Below are 19,765 nucleotides of genomic sequence, written 5' to 3' on the forward strand. Positions count from 1 at the left end.
AAGAGCAATGGTTGTTCTTGCAAAGGACCTGGGTTTGGTTCCAAACACCAAAATGTCAATTGACAACCATTTGCAACTCTAGTTCCAGGTGATATGATGCCCTATTCTGGCTGCTGTGGACACTACATGCATGTAGTATACCTAAATATATGCAGACAAGCACACACATTTTTTTAAAATTCTATTTTTATGTGTATATGTTTTGTCTGCAATATAAATACACTTGGAGGTCAAAAGAAGGCATCAGAACCACTGGAACTGGAGTTACAGATGGTAGCCACCATGTGAGTGCTGGGAAATGAACCTGGGTCCTCTGCAAAAGCCAGTACTTTTTAACTGTTGAGTCATTTCTTCAGCCCTATAATTTTTTTTATTTTTTTACTTTATGTGATTCAGTGTTTTGCCTATGTATTGCCTACGTATATGTAACTGCACTGTGTCCATGCAATGCCCATGGAGGTCATGAGATCCTCTGGAACTGGAGTTAAGGATAGTTAACTGCTGAGTCATTTATCCAGCCCCCAAAATAAAAAATAAAATTTCTTGACTTCAGATCAATGTGATTCCTATACTAAAATTTTATTAGGTTAAAAAGAAAGTTGTGTTTTCCACCCTGTGGTGCTAGAAATCAAATTTGAGGCCTCCGATATGCTAGGTAAGTGCTTGATGACTACTAATCAGCCCAAGAAAATATTTTTTGTTTTTGATTTTTACATGTATGAGTGTATTGGCTACAAGTGTGTAAATGTACCCTTGTCGTGCATACCTGCAGAAGTCAGGTTGGATCCTGGTTGGATCCCCTGGAACTGGAGTTATGGATGGCTGTTAGCCATCCCGTGGGTGCTGGGAATCAAACCTGGGTCCTCTGCAGGAGTAGTCAGTGCTCTTAAACAGTGAGCCATCTCTCCAACCCCCAAGAAAATATTTTTAATAATAGCTGGAAGTATTCATAATTTCTACAATTTGAGGCACACTTAAAAGGAAAGTCATGTACAAAACATAAAGCAAAAATAAACTACAAATAACCTAGAACACCATGGGTGGCTTACAAATCATGGGGAGAGACCTCAAAATGAAAAAAAGAATGAGTAGTTTCATATTCAAAAATTTTCATTACCTTTTCCAGGTCTAACTCCTCTAGCAATATGCTGGCATTTTTGTTTGCTTCAGCAGCCTGTCTGTCTTTGGCTTGTACTATTGACTCCATACAAAGATGGCACTTCTTCAGCATCTCCTATAATGAAAATAAAAGTACTCAAAATTGGGCAGTAAAGTCCTGTGGAAGGGGGGGTGTAAATAAGAATAAATAATGTATTTTCAAATATACATATCCAAAGAGCTTCCTGTTTTAAAAATACCCATTTAGAAACTACACTTACTGCTATAATTTGAGGGAAAAACACATAAACCAATAATCACTCAAAGAAAGTTTATACATGGGCAATTAACTTTCTCAGTAATTTCATTTTCAAAACACAACAACAAAGGGGTATTTCCTGATTTTTTTAATATTTCATTTATTATTATATGTTTATTGTATGTATATGAGAGTACTGCCTCCATATATGTTAAATGCACTCATGTTGTACCATGCCTGCGGAGGTCAGAAGAGGGCATCAGATCTCCTGGAACTGGTTACAGATAAGGTTGCTAGCTAGCTGCCATGTGGGTGCTGGGAATCAAATCCAGGTCCTCTGTAAGAGCAGACAGTGTTTCTAATAGTTGAGCCATCTCTCCAACCCCCTATTTCCCTATTTTTTAACAGTTAAAATAATTTCTTTTTAACGTAATCTATTCTCACATCCCCCCCAAAATACCAGTGCCAAACAGAAAAGTTCATTGTCATTTAAAAAAAAAAAAATTCAGGTAAGCAAGACAATAAACAAACTAATTTAAATAAAATGGGGGAGTGCGATGAGAAAGCTGCTCACTATCAAATAATAAAAAATTTTACTTTGTTGGTCTTTGGATTTTCAGAGGTATGTGTGGGTATTTTTCATATACGTACGAAAGGGGAAGAAGAATCAGATCTCTAATAGGATTTATTTTTATCTTTCCTATGTCAAAACTTTATTTCTTTGAGTGGGGCAGGATGTGTTGATGTTAGGGATTGAATTCAGGGTGTTCTAGAAGTTAAACAACTGCTGGAACATTGAGCTGTATCTCTACGTGCCAATTTCTTTTTAAATTTATAGTTACCCTAACTTTTATGTCATGTTCAAGCCTTTAAGATTTTCTTACCCATTATTAAAAGAAGTGTGGACAATTTTTGGTTAGGGAGTAAGAATCCACTGTCCTTGTTTCTCTGAAGAGATTACAAATTTAGTTAACTATAGAGATATAGATGACAGCACTAATGACTAATGATATCTTCAAGTCCTAGTTAAAAAGTAAAGTAATTCTATCACAAATTTTTAAAAATATTTTATTTATGTGCATGAATGTAAGGGTATACTTGCATGCAATGCCCACAGAGGCCAGAAGGAGAAGTTAGATCCTCTGGAACTGGAGCTATAGATGGTTAAGAACCTCCATGTGGGTGTTGGGAACCAACCACTCAGGTACTCTTGCAAGAGAGTGTCAGGATCTCTCCAACCCCACAGAGAATGTTTTATTGACTCATTTAGTAATCCGTAAGAGTCTCAAATGGCATAACTCATTTATATATATATGAAATTGCTGCATGTTATACTTTACTGCTCAAACTGAGCTTCCTTGGCATGAAAGCTATCATTAACCAAAAGAAATCCCAACCTCACATAATGGCATGAAATCGAATGATGCATTACCTTATCAGTGATGGTTGCTATATACCTCATACATTCAGAATCTGAAGGAAACTGATTGACTTCTTTGACTAAGTAGCGCACCACCTTCACATGACCCTAAAATACAGACACTGTCAGTTTGAAAACACATGCTAAATGAATTCAGTAAATCTACACATTCAGCCTGAACTTTACATTAGTTAATACTAATGATACAAGGTAAGATTTAATTGGGCATTTCAACTATAAATGAAAAGAAATTTTTAGTTCTAATGAGAGTTACATCTACATTATTCACATCTGTTCCTGAAAAGTAGAGAAAATGGCCTACAATTCTGAAACACTCTGAATAAAAGAATAAATCAGCACGAAGAAAAGTAAGAGAATGATGTCTGATGGAACAAACCTCATCATCCTTATCCTTGCTTTCATACATTCCCCACCCCCTCTTTTTTTGGTCTTTCTGAGTGCAGACCAGGCTGGCCTTGAACTCACAGAGATCTCTCTGCCTCACAAGTGCTGGGATTAAAGGCGTGAGCCACCATGCCTGGCTACATTTCTAATTTTTTTTTTTTTTTTTTTAAGTATTTTACTTATATGTTATGTGTTGCTTGCATGGGGGTAGGTGCATGCATGTCCTGCAATGCCTGTGGAGCTCAGAAGAGGGCGCAGGATCCCCTGTAACTATGGTACTAGGACTCGAACCTGGGTCCTCTGGAAGAACAGTCGGTGATCTTAACCACTGAGCCATCTCTCCAGCCCTGATATTTCTAATTCTTAATTCTTAAAAGTAAAAATAAGTATTTTCAATTAGCTATGGTAGATTATGCCTATAGTTAAAGCACTAGGGAACTCCCAGCATACCAAAGCAGGAAGATCTCTGAGCTCCAGGTAGCCTGGTCTGAATAAATAGTTTCAGGCCAGTCAGTACTGCTACAGGGTCTCACTAGACCCTGTCTCAAAAGGACCCTTAAAAAAAAAGTTTCGCCCATAAAATAAAACTGACTCTTTTGAAGATAAAATCTGCCTATGTAACCCAGTCTGACCTAGAACTTGTGGACCTCTTGTCTCCATCTCTAGCCCTGGCTGGGCTAAGAGACCTGTGTCAACATGCCCAGCTCAATTTAGCGCTTTCAGATAAAAATGGAATGCACGCCACAATAGTATGTAATATGAAAAAAAGAAATACACTATGATTGTATCATTCACTCTAATAAACTTCAAGATCTTTACCAGTTAAGAGCTGCTGTGCTTTCTCTAATCTGCATTACTACTCTGTTGTGTGTGCGCACATGAAGTCAGAGAACAACTTTGTGTAGCCAATTCTTTTGTTCCATCCTCACATGGAGATGAAACTCAGGTTGCCAGACTTGTACGGCAAGTTTTTTGCCCTGCTGAAGCTAATCTTTCAGCCCTGTCATTCTCTAATATTTTAAAAGACAGGTTCCTACTAGGTCCAGTCAGCCTCATTCTTGCTATGTATGGCAGACTATCCATCTACTTCCCAAAGTGCTGGAATTACACATATGAAGTGAATTAAGCTCTATCTCTCTCTACCCTTTTGGTCTGTATTTTGTTTTTATTGGTCTGTTCTCATGTATCACAAGCAGGTATCTAAATATGCTACACATAGCTAATCATAATTCCTGATCCTCCTGCCTCTAACTCCCTACTACAGAGATTACAGGTATTTGTGAAGAAGACATTATTATTATTATTTTGGGTTTTTTTGAGACAGGGTCTCTCTGTAGCCCCACCTGGCCTGGAACTCGCAATGCAGACCAGGCTGGCCTTGAACTCCTTGAACTCCATCTGGGGCCACAGAGAGACCCTGTCTCAAAAAGACTAAAAAATAAGTAAATGAAAAAAACAAAGAGCCAGGTGTGGTAGTGGACAGCTTTAGTCCCACTCAGGGAGTTCCCCATAGCAAGTTCCAGGCCAGCTGGGGCTACAGGGAGACCCTGTCTCAAAAAGACCTAAATAATAAATAACAAAGGATTACAAAAGGACTATACAATTTACAAACCTCTATGAGATTAGAGATCTCAAACAGAATAGTCTGTGAAGGAGAGATGTAAATCACCCAAAAAATAACTGGAAAAAACTACGAAGGACATGGGCATTCTGAATGAGTTGAACAGTCAAATGAGAGATCAAGACCAAGCAACACAATGACTAAATTAGGAATTCACAGTGGAGACGAGACCTTAAAGCAATATATTTTGGTGGCATAAAGGTTAGTTTCTTAATGATAAGCTAGCATGCTTAGAGAAAGGAGCCACTGAAAAAGAGTAAATTTGAAAGCTACCAGGAAAAAAGTGAACAAGTCGGTGGGTAATTAGTAATATCCAGAGGAAAAGTGGAAGAATGAGTCAGAAAGGGCAAGAGAGAAAAATAATTTTTCGCTATAATATTCCACCATTTAGTATCCACAGGATTTTAAAATTAATGGCAGTGTCTTCTTTTTTTGGAGGCAGGGTTTCTCTGTAGTCCCAGGTGGCCTTGAACTCAGTATGTAGACCAGGCTGACAGAGGCTCAGAGATCTGTCTTCCTCTGCTTCAGCCTCTGCCTCCCGAGTGCTGGGATTAAAGGTGTGCACCATCACGTCCTGCTTTTACTTATTATCTTTACTTTATGTATATGAGTATATTTACTGCATGCATGCATGTAAGTGCACCCATATCATGCAATGCCCACGGAGGTCAGAAAAGGACTTCAGATGCCCTGGAACTGGAGTTACAGATGTTTGTTAGCCGCCATGTGGGTGCCTGACCCAACAAAATCCTGTCTCAAAATAAAAGCAGACTATCCCTGAAGCAATGATCTGGTTTTTCCAGTAACAAATTAAGCTAAAATTGTGATCAATAGGATATTATAATCCAAATAATTAAATTACACACAGCTTTATGAAACAGCACTACAGAAAGAAATCTGCTTTTGACTCTTTAAAACTTTTATTTCTAAATATAGATTACAAGTTTTCAGTAAGCATTGGTAGCAAGGTTTTCATTAATTTTTCCTACTATTTAAAGTCAGTGATAAAAGTTATAGTTTACTCTGTACTGGTAATATAGGAAAAGATCCCCCATATATTTTGCAAAATACTAAGATTGGAACTAGATCTTCAATGTGCTACTTACAATATTTTACATTTAAAATGTTATTACTTTCATTTTATTTGTATGAGTGTTCTGTCTGCATGGATCTAGGTGCAACATGTATATATCATGCTCCTATAGACAAAAAGAGGGCACTGGATCCTCCAGAACTGGCGTTAAAAATGGTGGCTGGGAACCAAACCTGGGTCCTTCAGAAGAACAGTAAATGCTCCTAACTGTGGAGCCATCCCTCCAGACCCTTATTAATTTTGGCAAGACAAGTAAGGCAAGGTCAGAGGACAAGTCTATGCAGTTGGTTCTCTCCTTCCATCTTTATCATCAAACTCAGGACGGTAGCATTGCATGGCAAGCACTTTTACCCTCTGAGCCATCTCCCAGGCTGGTCCAAAATATGCTTAAAGTTTACTTAGCTTTGATGTCCAAGATGAATAATATTAATAGCTTTTCTGCAAAGCTTCTATCTACCTGGGCTGCCAACAGAAATTTCACTTGTACATAATATTACTGCTTTAAAAGAGAGTCTCAAGTGTTCTAATCATGTTGTTCATAGTGTAGTAGGCAATTTGCAAGTAAATGAAGATGAAAAGCTCTACCTTTCTAAATGCTGCCATAAGAGGCGTTATCTTGCGGTTATCTGCTGCATCTACATCTGCACCTGCTTGCACCAGTAACTGAACTACATCAAGATGTCCACCATTTGCTGCTAGCCACAACGGAGTGTTCCCCTTCTTGTTACGTACATCAATATGAGCTCCCCTAAAAATGAAAGACAGAGATGGCGCTCATTTAAAATGAGATGGAATGACAGGGGTAGCAATAAGAACCAATTACAGCGAAAATATAAAGAGGAAAACTATAGTAATAAAGGACAAATACAGATTTTTCTAAGACTTGTATTACAAAGAATTTTAGTCATTCAACTATTCACATATTAAGTATGTGCTTTTATGATTGTACAACTCTGACAATGTGTGATAACACATTAAATAAAAGTATCTTGGAGACACAAAGTACTATCTGTCTCAGATTATTCGTATCCATATATTTACAGTTTGTAGTCACAGAAAAAAAAATAGATCAAATAAAAGGCAGCTTTAGTACTCATTTGGCATCCAAGTAGTTAAGAAGGCTCATGGTAATAACAATAATTGCTAATAACAATTAAGAGTAGTCAGAACCAAATACCACTGTTTTAACATACAATGAATGCAAAGTTTTTAAGACTTAAAGTACAAAAGCCAAAAAAGAAGACAAGCAATATTTTGGAAAGCGAGGAAGTTTTTTTTTCTCCAAGATGATGTAAAAAATTTATTTTTTTAAATAAGTAATTTGAGAATTTCATACATGCGTATAAGGTGTTTTGATCAAATCCATGCCCATTCCCTACCCTCCAGCTCTTCCCATATCTCCCCCATCATGTTTTTCTGGTAACTTCACGTACTCTTTCTTCTTTGATTTATTTATTTAGTTTTATGGGGCTTTTGGCTACTGTAACCCTAAAATCTTTTTTTTTTGCAGGGTCTCCCTGTAGCCCCAGCTGTCCTGGAACTCACTATATAGGCCAGGCTGGCCTTGAACTCACAGAGATCCGCCTGCCTCTGCCTCCCAAGTGCTGGGATTAAAGGCATTCGCCACCACGCCCAGCTAACCCTAAAATCTTTTAAGGAGTAGATACAAGCTCCCAAATACTTTCGACATTTTTAGCCTTTGGAATGGAGTATGTTGCTAAGAGGACCAAGGACATTTTGACTTTCAGCCAAGAAACTGGCTACTTTTCTTTGGGGTCTTTTTACCCTAACTTCCTAGCCAATTCCTACCTCGAAAGGAGGAAAGTTTTAAGTGACTAAAAGTGCAAGTATCCTTGATCCTGACTGATACGTTGAACAGTTCCACAGCTGTCAACTTAAAACCTAAAGCTCTATGAGAAAATGAGAAAAATCAACAAATAAGCCTGAGATTGTCATATATTTGAGACTTGGAGTAAGGCTGTACAAACTGCCACTGTTTGAGAGACATGACTATGGAGAACAGCAGCTGGATGTTAAAAGACCTCCTAGCAACCTGGAATGTTTATACAAAAAGAGAGAAAGAGGACATTCTTAGGTCGCACTGAAACAAATTTCAGTTTATTTTAGGTAGTAATAGCCCAGAGAATGATTAACACTTAATGTTCATATACAAAATATAGGATATCATACCTGCCAATGAGAAGCTCACAAAATTTATAATGCCCTTTATCTGCTGCTATGGTTAAAGCTGTATCTCTTGAGGAGGGCACTGGAGGGGCATTAACATCAGCACCTTTATCCAAAAGAACTCGGCCCACCTCCGCATATCCACCAGAAGCTGCTTCCATTAATGGTGTGAGGCCAGTCTATGTTCAGTGAAAAATAACAATTAAAAAAAATAAAAATAAAAAAATCAAAAACCACCCAGAAGAGACTGGAAATAGTCAAAATGTTAAACCATCTAAGGGAGCAATATGGTATTTTGCATACCCATAAATTTCATCACTGACATTTGTTTGATTTAACAGTCACATTTATTAAAACAAGACAATTCTATCTAAAATCATTGGTACTGTGAAAACAATGAATAGCATCCATGTCTGTGGTATATAAATAATATTAAAGCTTTCAAAATATCCCACTTTTCTCAGCTAATAATCTGTCATAAATACTTATGAAAATGTGTTGCCAAGTTATTTCCAGCATTTATAAAGAACTATTATTAGAGAGTTCTAAATAATTTGATTTAGTAAAAGTAGTTAAAAATCATAAATATGCTACTATGCACCTTAAACATCAAAGCAATAAATTCACAGGTAACATGATTTGGAACTATGTCACCTTAGGGCCATGTAATTTAGGTTTGGTTGCCAAAGTGAAGGGCTTTTGAGAAGTGTCTGAAAGCTCTGATTAACATGAATGGACTAATCCATTGATAGATTTGTGATGAATAGCTCAAAGTAGGCAATTAGGGTTCTTCCTCTCCCCCTTCACACTTAGGAAACAGAGCCTAGTGAAAATGGATCAAAGCCTCTAAAATAAACCTTAACTTTTCTGAAATTATTTCTCACAGGTATTTTACCACACTAACAAAGAGATTATAACGCAGAAATTTCAGTATTTCCTCTTACCTTAGCTCTGTGTTCAACATTTGCTTTTCTATCAAGCAGAAGACTAACCACTTCAGTTCTTCCTTGGAAGCAGGCTAAGGTAAGGGCAGTGTTCCGATTGGTTTCTATTTGAGCATTTATGTCAGAGCCCATGTCTAAAAGAAGTTTAACAGCGGCTGTATGCCCATTCATAGCTGCTAACATCAGTGGAGAAATGCCCAATTTGCTACCAGTTCTAGGGGTGAAGATACGGGGAAGAATGAAAGGAAAGTCATTTAACAACATTCTGACAATGATATATACTAAAACTTCCTTGGAAAACTTTTAGTACATACTTTGTATATTTCATGCTATATAATAACAAGCTACAAAGTGAATTTTTCCACTGTATGAGAAGGGAAAATGAAGCACATTAAAAATACTTTATTGGGGGCTGGAGAGATGGCTCAGTGGTTAAGAACACTGGCTATTCTTGCAGAAGACCTGGGTTCGAATCCCAGTACCCAGATGGCAGCTAACAAATGTCCGTAACTCCAGTTCCAGGGGATCTGACGGCCTCTTCTGTCCTCCATGGGCATTGCACAACATGGGTGCACTTACATACATGCAGGCAATACACTCATACACATAAAATAAAAATAAAATATTTTAAAAACACTTTATTTTTCAGCTGTCAACAGTTTTATTTGAATAAAATTTATCTTAAAAATTTATAACAATTTAGATTCAAAATTTGTAACAGTCTGAATGTAGCACTAAAAAAATATTTTCTATGTCTCTATAGCAGAACATTCTAATAAAGTACCTACAGAGAAAGGAAAAAACTTGCCTAGAATTAATCTCAGCTCCTGCATTTAGCAGGATTTTGATGATGTTCACATAGCCACCAGAAGCAGCCAGGCTTAGAGGTGTGTAGTCAGAAACATTCCTGTGCTCCTTATTTGCTCCTCGAGCTAACAGCAGCTCTACCACCTGGGGGAAAAAGGTAAGAAATGTGTTTTCTTAAGGTGAGACTGTTTCCAGGGTGTACATCTCTGATTTCTCTTTTCTGGTATATTATATACCCAAAAAAGGAGAAAGTTATTATATTCTTTGCACAAAATCAGAATCAAATGATAGCAAGGATTCTTTGAAGTCAACAGAGTTCATCACAATTAAAACAAAAGCTAAAATCTACTGACTGCTCATGGAGGTTTTAGGACGTGGTTGCTATAATGTGCTATTTGGAAACAGGTGTTTTTGTTATTTCACCATACAGCTATAAAGGAGACTATGCAAAAAGATTGCAAATGCATATATTTAAATTTTAAAAGCTTTCATTTTGTAATTTTTTTGCTGATCTTCGAATAAAAGTTAACATACAAAACAACTGAAAAAATTTACATATTAACCACATAGATTCTACCATTAATATTATTCTGTGCCAGAAGTACAGTATTAAGTCCTACCTAGTAATAGAATTTCTGAATGAATAGTTAAAATACTGGGAAACTGTTTCCTAAGGTGGTTGTACTACTTACCCTCCCATCAACAATGCATGAGTTCTGGGTGATCTATGTCCTTGGCAATTTGCTATAGTCAGTCTTTAATTTCAGCCATCTCATAGTTGGGTAGCCATCACTCCACTGGGCCTTAAGTGCCTTTCTCTGATAGCTAAACTATTATTAAGTGCTTTTTGGTTATTCAGACCTTTTGGTCACTATGCCATTTGACACAGGAACTAGCAGTTTCATCATTTTACCCTTGCTCTCAAAAACAGTAATCCATCTTAAAATGGAAATCTAACTAGCACTGTTGATGAACAGTGCTTATTTCTTATGTATCAGAAAATAGGGCTATATATTACTTTCTTTTTATTATTATTTTTTATTGTTATTATTATTTTGTCTTTTGAGACAGAGTCTCCCTGTAGCCCCAGATGGCCTTGAACTCACTATGTAGTCCGGACTGGCCTTGATCTCACAGAGATTTACCTGCCTCTGCCTCCCAAGTTTAGGGATTAAAGGCATCTGCTACCACACCCAGCAGCTATACATCATTTTCATCACTTTTTTTTTTTTTTTTTTTGCTTTTAGAGCCCATGAGGAATGTGTGTGGAGATCAGGGGACAACTGTGAGAAGTTGCTTCTTGCCTTCTACTTTGCTTAGGTAGGGTTTCTGTTTCTGCTGCTATGCTGAGTATCCTAGTCTAGTAGGCCCCCAAGCTTCCAGCATATTATTCTGCCTCCACCTCCCTTTTAGTCACTGGCGTGTGTGTGTGTGTGTGTGTGTGTGTGTGTGTGTGTGTCCACCCATCCATCTGTTTGTGTGTATGGGTATTTTGGGCAACCAAACTCAAGGCACTAGGCACCAGGCTTGGAGGCAAGGTGGATGAACCATCTCAGGACCTTTTGGTTTTTTTGAGACATGGGCTCTCTTTATTCCCAGTTGACCTGGAAGTCACTATGTAGACCAGGCTGGCCTTGAACTCAGAGATCCACCTACCTCTGCTTCCGGAGTGGGACTAAAGACGTGCGCCACCACACCCAGCTAGGATCTATTATTTTTTATTGACAGTGTCTCAGTGTATTGCCCTAACTGACCTGGTAATCACTTTGTAGACCAGACTTGTGGAAATACTCCTACCTCTGTCTCCCAAGTGCTGCTGTTACAAACAACTTATTTAATAAAGTTAAAGAAAAAATAATCAAAGAAAAATGACTTTATTTGTCTCTTACATAATAAAGTTTTTTTAAAAAAATGCTTCCAAATTTCTATTAGTTTTCCTCAATTTCCTTATGTCAAGATAGCAACATTCAATACTCATTTTTAACTGTTACTCTCTCAGCCCACCTGGAAGTCATTTTGCGGTCCAGGTTTCCAGATCCACCTGCCTCTGCCTCCCTGAGGGCTGAGATTAAAGGCACTAGCCACCATGTCCAGTTTTTGTGATGTTTATAGCAAGCTGTTTTAATGTTCCTACTAATTATTTTAAAATATTTACCTGTTTAATGACTCCAAATGACAGCAATCTGTTCATAGACATATATTTATGGGCAAAGTTTTCCAACAGAAAGACAAATTGTAATTTTTTTCTTTCTTATTTTTGTGGTCCTTACCCAGGACCTTATACATGCTAGTTAATATTGCTTACCAATGATCACATCTGCTACCTACTTGCTGTATTTTATTACTAAAGCCATATGTAAAAGTATGGCTTTTCTTAAAATAAAGGTCAACTTATTTCTTTGGTTCAATACTAAAATATTTGTCATTTCTTTCACACACTATTATTTAAAGCTGAATATATTTTATCAAATTAAGGAGATTCTCTTAATCTCCACTGTGAATTAAAATGAGACAACACCACAATAGAGCAGGTCATTTGTGAGCTGCTGTGCAGCGCATTTCTACTATCGAGTCATGTTACTGCACAAATAGAAAAAGGGGGAAGGGGATTTTAGAAATAATCCAAATAAAGGCTACTGAAAAACAGATGTAATTATTTTTAATCTGTAAAACAAAGGATCACTACCTTTACTTTCATATACTTATATAATTTTTACTCCATTTCCCATCCTTTTATGAGAATTACTGTTAATTTCTTCTCCTTGTATTCCCAGCTGGCCTTGAACTTAAGAGCTCTGCCTGCCTCTACCTCCCAAGCGCTGGGATTAAAGGTGTGCACCACCACTCTCCTAGTTTACTTTTTAACCTAGTAAGCTTATCTAATTAGAGCCCAATATAGCCTAGAAGAGAGGAAAGGAGAAAAAGATTTCTAAAAATTGTGCAAGTGTGGAAGGGCATGACACAGGACACACGTCAAAGGGCAACTTTATGGAATGATTTTCTCCTTCCATCATGAGATGTTGGAATTTAACTCACATTATACGGCTTATTCATCAAGCATACCATATACACACTCTGCCCTCAAAACCATCTAATTGAAAAAGATGATTTTTAAGCTGAGCAAGAAACTAATCTGGGTATGGGTGACTCCTAGAGAAGCTGAAAATCCATAGATATAGGTAACTAGCTTAATAAGCCTATATTCACTGTACGTTTCAGAGTATATTTTGAGGGAAGGAAAAAAACAGGCTAAACAGCTAATTATTAAATTCCAGGTGATATACAAGTAAGTGTAAAGTTTTGTTTTCTTGAGCCCACTTAATTCTAGTTGTTTGGTGTTTTTGAAGTTCTAGGAAAGGAAGAGTGAATGAATATAGGCATTCACTGATCTGATTTGGACATAAATGCAATACATGGGATCCCTATGGCAGGCACTATTTTTAGATTGACAGGATTCTAAACACTGTATGACTTTTATAGGAAGGTAGATCATGCTAACATTGTATATTTGCCCATATTAAGTAAGTTACTGTGATAAATCAAATGACAAAACACTTTCTATAGGGGAAAAAAAAATATAAGTACATATTTGATAAACAGAGGAGAAAATTGGCACAAGGGGAAATATTACCTCCTGTCTACCCCCAGAACAAGCCAAGGACAGTGGTGTGTCCTTGGTTCTTTCTGATTGGGCTTCAATGTCTGCACCATTGTCCAGCAATATTTCCACAACGCCAACATGACCAGCTGTAGCAGCCAGGATGAGTGGGGTAAAACCTGGAGAAAAAGAATGATCTTCTTACTACATGCTAAGCAAAAGAAGACCTATTTTCCAATATAAAAATAGGCACCTAAGCACCAATATGTAGCTAAAACAGTAACTGTTTCTAAGTATCTTTTCACAAATATTCCACAAAGTTAAACTAACAAATGAACAACCGCTACCTTTCTTATCTCGGTGTTCAATACTAGCTCCTCTTTCTAGCAGGGTTTGTACCAGTTCCTCATGGCCACCAGCACAGGCGAGCGTTAGAGCAGTGTCATGATTACTCTCAGTCTGAAAGAAAAATCATCATTTTAATTAGTTTGGTAATTTTCCAGTGTTAATGTCAAATACACAATGATACTTAAGAGCTACTCTATTACATTAAGACATCAAGCATTCAAAAAAATTTTTCACTATTGGGTTTCACTATTTGGTCCAGAATACACTGGAATGCACAATCCCCCCCGAGTCAGCCTTCCTCTGGAGTCCTGGCATTAAAGATACACGCCACCACGAAGGGCTTGCATGAAGTATTTGAAAAATATGGTTTACTGTCCCCATCCATTAGTGGCCAACCAGTGATTTTTTTTTCCTCAGTTTTTTGTTGTTTTGAGACTCTAGCTCAGGCTTGCTCCTACAAAGCTGAAGATGGCCTTCAATTGAACTGATGCCGCCACCTCCTCAAAGCTAAGATTCAAGTGTGTTCCATATACACAGCTTGTGTTTTTTTATTTTTTAAAGTCATAAACTTCATGAGCAATTTTTAAAAAACATTTTATTACTTTTCTTTTATATGTCTGTGTATAATGCCTGAATGTTTGTTAGTGTACCCATGTTGTACAAAGCCTGAGGAGGTCAGAAGAGGGTGTTGGATTCCCTGGAACTGGAGTTTCGGACAGTTGTTGCTGTGAATCAAACCCAAGGTCTCTGCAAGAACAGCCAGTGCTCTTAACCACTGAGCCCATAAGTAATGTTTTTTATTTGCAAAGACCGAAGCGAAAGAGAGATGATGATTTTTACATATGCTAATTTCAAGTATATAATGGGCAGAAAGATTGTGAACTCATTTTTGCTGCCACCTATTAACAAAGTAACAGACTAGAATTTATTTTCCTACCAATCGCAAACACCTTCGTGTATAGATTGTAGTCTAGATTTTTGAGATAAGGACCAGGCTGGTTTCAAATTTATAAGTACTGTAGCCTCTGCCTCTTCAATGCTGGAATTACAGGCATGTGCTCCTATGCCTGGCCTCAAATAACTTTTTTTTCCCCTAAATGACAAACTATTCGAAGTGGTAAATGTTTAAAGACAGACAGTACAGGACAATGACTCCAGAGAATAAAAATGAGCCTCAGGATAACAACGTAGAAATTGCAGGTGCCAAAGCCTAACAGTCTCCCCTAGCTGAGAAGACAGTTTGAAGAGTTCAAGCTAGCTATAAATCATGGCACAGATTAATGAGGAGAAGAGAACAGAGTACTCTGGAGATCATCAAAGGATTCCTCTGAAGTCTTCAGCTGAATTTTGATCAGCCCATGTACACGAGGAAATGTTCAAAGGCCAAGAAATGACCACCAGAAAAGATTAGGCTGAACACAAAGATTTGGAACACAGGGCCAGGAATATGTCAGGTCCAACTAGCCAGAGAACAACTGTAAAACATACAGGATACAGTGTAAAATCCTCAGTATAGGTGACAAATTATTTTGGACCCACATAATCAAGCTGAAAAGTCTTAAAATTAAAAAAACTGTTTCCAAGTAACTTAGCCATGTTTAAAAATAAGGACCCCAAATTCTTTAAGGAATAAAAAGATACACTGTATTTTGGAAGATGATTACAATTGAGACATAACACTGAAGAATTTAACTTCTGCTAATGAAAATGAGTGAAATGGATTTATTGGTCAATCTCTATGCTACTGTAGTAAACTAAGTCTTCATACACCTAGTACTCTAAGCTTGTGTCTAAATAAGTTAAGAGTGATATGTGACTAAATATAGTTAGTGGGATGGACTCAACCTTTTCGTTGTTTTATGTATTTATTTTGAGACAGTCTCACTATGTTGCTCATGGGAATCTCAAACCCATTCTGATACTGATGTGTGCTGGGATCAAAAGTAATGACAAATTAAGGACAAATTCTTAAGGTCCACTTCTTCCCTTTCTTTTTATGTTTTAAAATGGTGACTAAAATTTTTCTAAATTACTTATAAGTCTCCTTTTGGATTATCTATTTTGGAGTGGTTTTCTGTTTTGTTTTGTTGAGACTTTGTTCACTATGGAGTGAGGCTAGCATAGGAACTCACAATCCTGCCAAAACCATCTGAGTGCTGGGATTACCCAAAAAACTTTTGTTTTCCTACTGGAAAATATCATGTATACATCTTTATTATCAAACTGTTTTATATATCTACCACAATCAGAAGACAAAAAATTCTTGAAAGGTAATGAACAAATATTATTTATGTTTTAATTCTCAACCTACATGTAGTGCTTTGTCAGGGACACATTGCTGAAAGTGAAGTAGGATGGATGGATGAATGGATGAGTAAATGAGTGACATAAGTTTTGAAAGTTCACAGATCAAAGACTAATAAACTGACTACACACTATTTATAGTGCCCATATAAAAGAAAATGTATGTAATACAAAAGGCACAGCCTCCCAGAATATAAGTAACAGTAAAAAACAAACTCCATTATAAAAAGTTAAAATGAAACAAAAAGTAAAACTGATCAAGGGTCAAGAAATAAGAAAAAGTCAATGATGAAGAAGAGGAAGACCGCAAAAATGGCTCTGCAGAAGAGGCTGGCAGAGAGCAGAGATACTGACTGTAGAGAATGGGGATGGTCACAAGGGAGAGATGCACCAACTACAACAATGGAGAAGGACATGGAACTTAGTTGAATGAAAACTTTGTGTTTTAAGTATCTGATCTTCAATTTTAATTTAAAAAAAATTGTGTTTGATTTCAGAAAAAGAAGAGACTCAAAGAAATTTTCCCTTCCTCCCTCCCATCCTCCTTTTCTCTCCGTCTTTTGAGACAGGGTCTCCTGTAGCCCCAGCTGGCCTGGAATTTACTATATAGACCAGGCTGGCTTTCAACTCATAGAGATCCACCTGCCTCTGCCTCCAAGCCTGGCTAAGAAATGACTTTCTTAAAGAAAACACTAATCTAGTGCTGGACTTTTTAAAACCAAGGTTCACATTCTAGGTAGCAAAACCCTACTCTTCCTACCCTACTATGCCACAAAGCCACTCTAACAGAGTACAGAATGAACATCATGCCAAGTATGTCTGTCTTATGTCATCTGTCAGTGTACATGCACTATTCACAGATGAATCATTTATGAAGTTTTGAAAAAACTTTTAGAGACAAAAAGGCAATTTATAAAAGTTGTGCTCATCTTAAATACAAACAAAAAAGATACAGTTTGAAAAGGACAAACTTGAAAACTTTCAGGTGATCAGTAACAGATATATTTCCCGCATTATAAAGCACGAATTCAACAAACATTTATTGGGCATCATTTATTCAAAGTACTCTACTCGATAATCTCAAGCTGACACATGAATGAGGTCATCCTACAAGATTTTATTGATTATTATAGAGTACATTTAAATTCAACCTGACAAAAGTTTAAAAGGTTTATTTTAAGAAATCAAAAAAAAAAAAAAAAAAATACGTAAAGCTGAGAAAGGGGAGCCAGTCAAATTTCTTAAGAAACTTTAGTTAAAAGAATGAGGCCTATTGCATTTTTACATGAAAGAAAAATAAAAGAATATAATCTTTTAATAATAAAGTTTTTGAAGGATGTTTCCATCTCCTAAACAGACATCTACACAACTGCAAATTGTTATTAGCCTGTTTCACAGTTCATCAATAAAAGCAAAAATGAACAGAAATAGAAGTTTGGTATAGTATTAATGACTGACAACATATAGAAACAAGTAGGTGATCAAAGAAAACAATACAAATGAAAAGTTTCTGGAAGGTTAAGTCCCACTTAAAGGAAGAATTTTTTGATGACTTATAGCATACACTACTAAAGAAATAAAAATCTGTGTCATAAATCTAAAGCAGTCTCAAACATGAAAAAGGAGGCTGATGTCCAGCTCTGTTAAGAGCACATCCAGATTTATATTCTAAAGAATGTTCCCATTTAGCCCACAAAACCATCATCTCTACCAATAATTTTGTTATGGTATGGAAGTATAACAGAATGTTTCTACAATGAATTTTGAATTCAAGGGGGTAGGGGAGGGAGGGAGGGACTCTAATTATATTTGACCTAAAAGTGTAAAATTGTCTACATGACTTTAGATGAGATTGGGCACGTCCAAGGGTATGGCCATACACATGACTTTAATTCTAGAAGTTCTTTTTAAAAAAAATTTTATGTGCATGAGGTGCTTTTTGTCCCTTGACTTCTCTCATTGGTGAGTTCTGCTATAGACTGAAGACTAGCTGATCAGAACTGCAGCATTAGATTAGGACTACTGAGACATCCAGCCTCATGGACTGAGTGACTACTGGATTCTCAGCCTCTTGAGTGTAGTGTGGTGTAGCCATTGTGGGACTACTCGTACTTTTGTCCTGTGACCACCTGAGAATGCCTGGATCATGCCCCTCCCCCCACCGTAGTGTAAGAGTTATGCAATTTGGTAGTCTTTTAGATAGACCCACTGAAGGCGTACTCCCAATTGCCTCATCCTGTGTCCCCATTCAGCAGAAGAAGCCAGAGAAGTCTGCGGCCCAGGTAACCTCTTCAGAGGATGGAGTGATAAAAATAGGAGGTAGGGGAGGGAGGAAGGGAGGGAGTACACAAAATTGTCAGAAGGGAGATACGGGAGGTGTTGGAGAGGAGAGAGTGAGCATGGATTTGATCAAAACACTTTATATGCATGTATGAAATTCTCAAGTCTTTTTTTAAACTTATGTATATATTTGCCTGCATATATGTAAGTGCACCCATGTCATGCAATGCACACAGAGGCCAGAAGAGGGGTGTCAGATCCCTTGGAACTGGAAATAAGGACAGCTGTGGGAACAGTACCCATGTCTTCTGGAAGAACAGCTAGTGCTAACATTTGAGCCAACTCTAGATGCCCCACGGAATAGCAGTTCCGAGTAAACAAAAGATCACAAAACACATAGCAATGCTGAAGGAAACACAACCTAATGCACAAGTTAAAAAACACAAAACAAAACAAAAAAACAACTAAATCTCTCTGTAATATAGGAAGCACATCTATTATGCTTAAATAAATTACTTTTACAACTATGGAAGACTTGAATAGCTCATCATTTTAAAAGGCCTCCAAAATCTTCACAATTCCAAACATTTCATCTTTTAATATAGCCAACATTTTAGGGTATCAAACGAATAACCTATCTAAAAGATGTTCATACAAAGCAGTAGAAGGCATGTAATTTTTTTATTGAGACAATCATTATGGACTGTGGGCTGGCCTCAGTGCTTGAGTGTGGGACTATAGGCTACAATTAAAAGAAAAAGATCTTTTATTGTTTTTGAGAAAGGGTCTTGCTATGCATCCCAGGTTGGCCTCAAACTCCACCTCAGGCTTGCAAAGGCAAGGATTCTAAGAATATGCAAACATACTCAGCACAAAGTAGAATGCCTTAATGTGTATTACATACAATTAATTTCTCCCTCACCTGTTTAATTGCTTGTTATATCACTATGCTTAAATTTTTCTCTGGATTGTAAAAAGTAAAAATAGAGACAATCATCTAAATGGTATTTTCACTACTGAAAGTAAAACATAATTTTAGCTAATTTACACATTTGTTTTTCTGTTTTGAAGGTGGAGGAGGCTGATCTGAGTTAGGGTCTAACTGTGCACTCCAGACTCATCTGGAACTTGAGACAATCCCCTTACCTCAACCTTCTAAGTGCTAGAATCACAGATGTGAGCTGCAACGCCCAAGTACAATTTAAGTCCTGGTACATGGAAGTTAAATTTAGTATTTTATCCACTGATTGACTCACTGACTGACAGGGTTATCTATCTATCTATCTATCTATCTATCTATCTATCTATCTATCTATCTATCTATCTATCTATCTATCTATCTATCTATGTATCTATCTGTCTGTCTGTCTGTCTGGGTTATCTATCTATATCTATCTATCT

At 37.1% G+C, this 19,765-nt stretch overlaps 1 protein-coding gene across 6 annotated transcripts in view; it reads right to left on the bottom strand.

Annotated features, from left to right (window-relative positions):
* The window catches only part of Ankrd17 (ankyrin repeat domain 17), a 172,434-nt gene that overhangs the window by 33,372 nt on the left and 119,297 nt on the right, over positions 1 to 19,765 (bottom strand). For all 6 annotated transcript variants that reach the window (XM_029568537.1, XM_017800736.2, XM_017800734.2 and 3 more), the window contains 8 exons: positions 13,780 to 13,891; positions 13,466 to 13,611; positions 9,836 to 9,978; positions 9,028 to 9,241; positions 8,087 to 8,262; positions 6,482 to 6,644; positions 2,790 to 2,885; positions 1,118 to 1,234 (listed from right to left, as the gene is read on the bottom strand). In XM_029568537.1, coding sequence (XP_029424397.1) covers positions 1,118 to 1,234; positions 2,790 to 2,885; positions 6,482 to 6,644; positions 8,087 to 8,262; positions 9,028 to 9,241; positions 9,836 to 9,978; positions 13,466 to 13,611; positions 13,780 to 13,891 — 1,167 coding nt within the window. The remainder of the gene's footprint in view (positions 1 to 1,117; positions 1,235 to 2,789; positions 2,886 to 6,481; positions 6,645 to 8,086; positions 8,263 to 9,027; positions 9,242 to 9,835; positions 9,979 to 13,465; positions 13,612 to 13,779; positions 13,892 to 19,765) is intronic.

Source organism: Nannospalax galili, unplaced genomic scaffold, assembly GCF_000622305.1.
Source record: "Nannospalax galili isolate Female #2095 unplaced genomic scaffold, S.galili_v1.0 scaffold800, whole genome shotgun sequence".
Lineage (NCBI taxonomy): Eukaryota > Metazoa > Chordata > Mammalia > Rodentia > Spalacidae > Nannospalax > Nannospalax galili.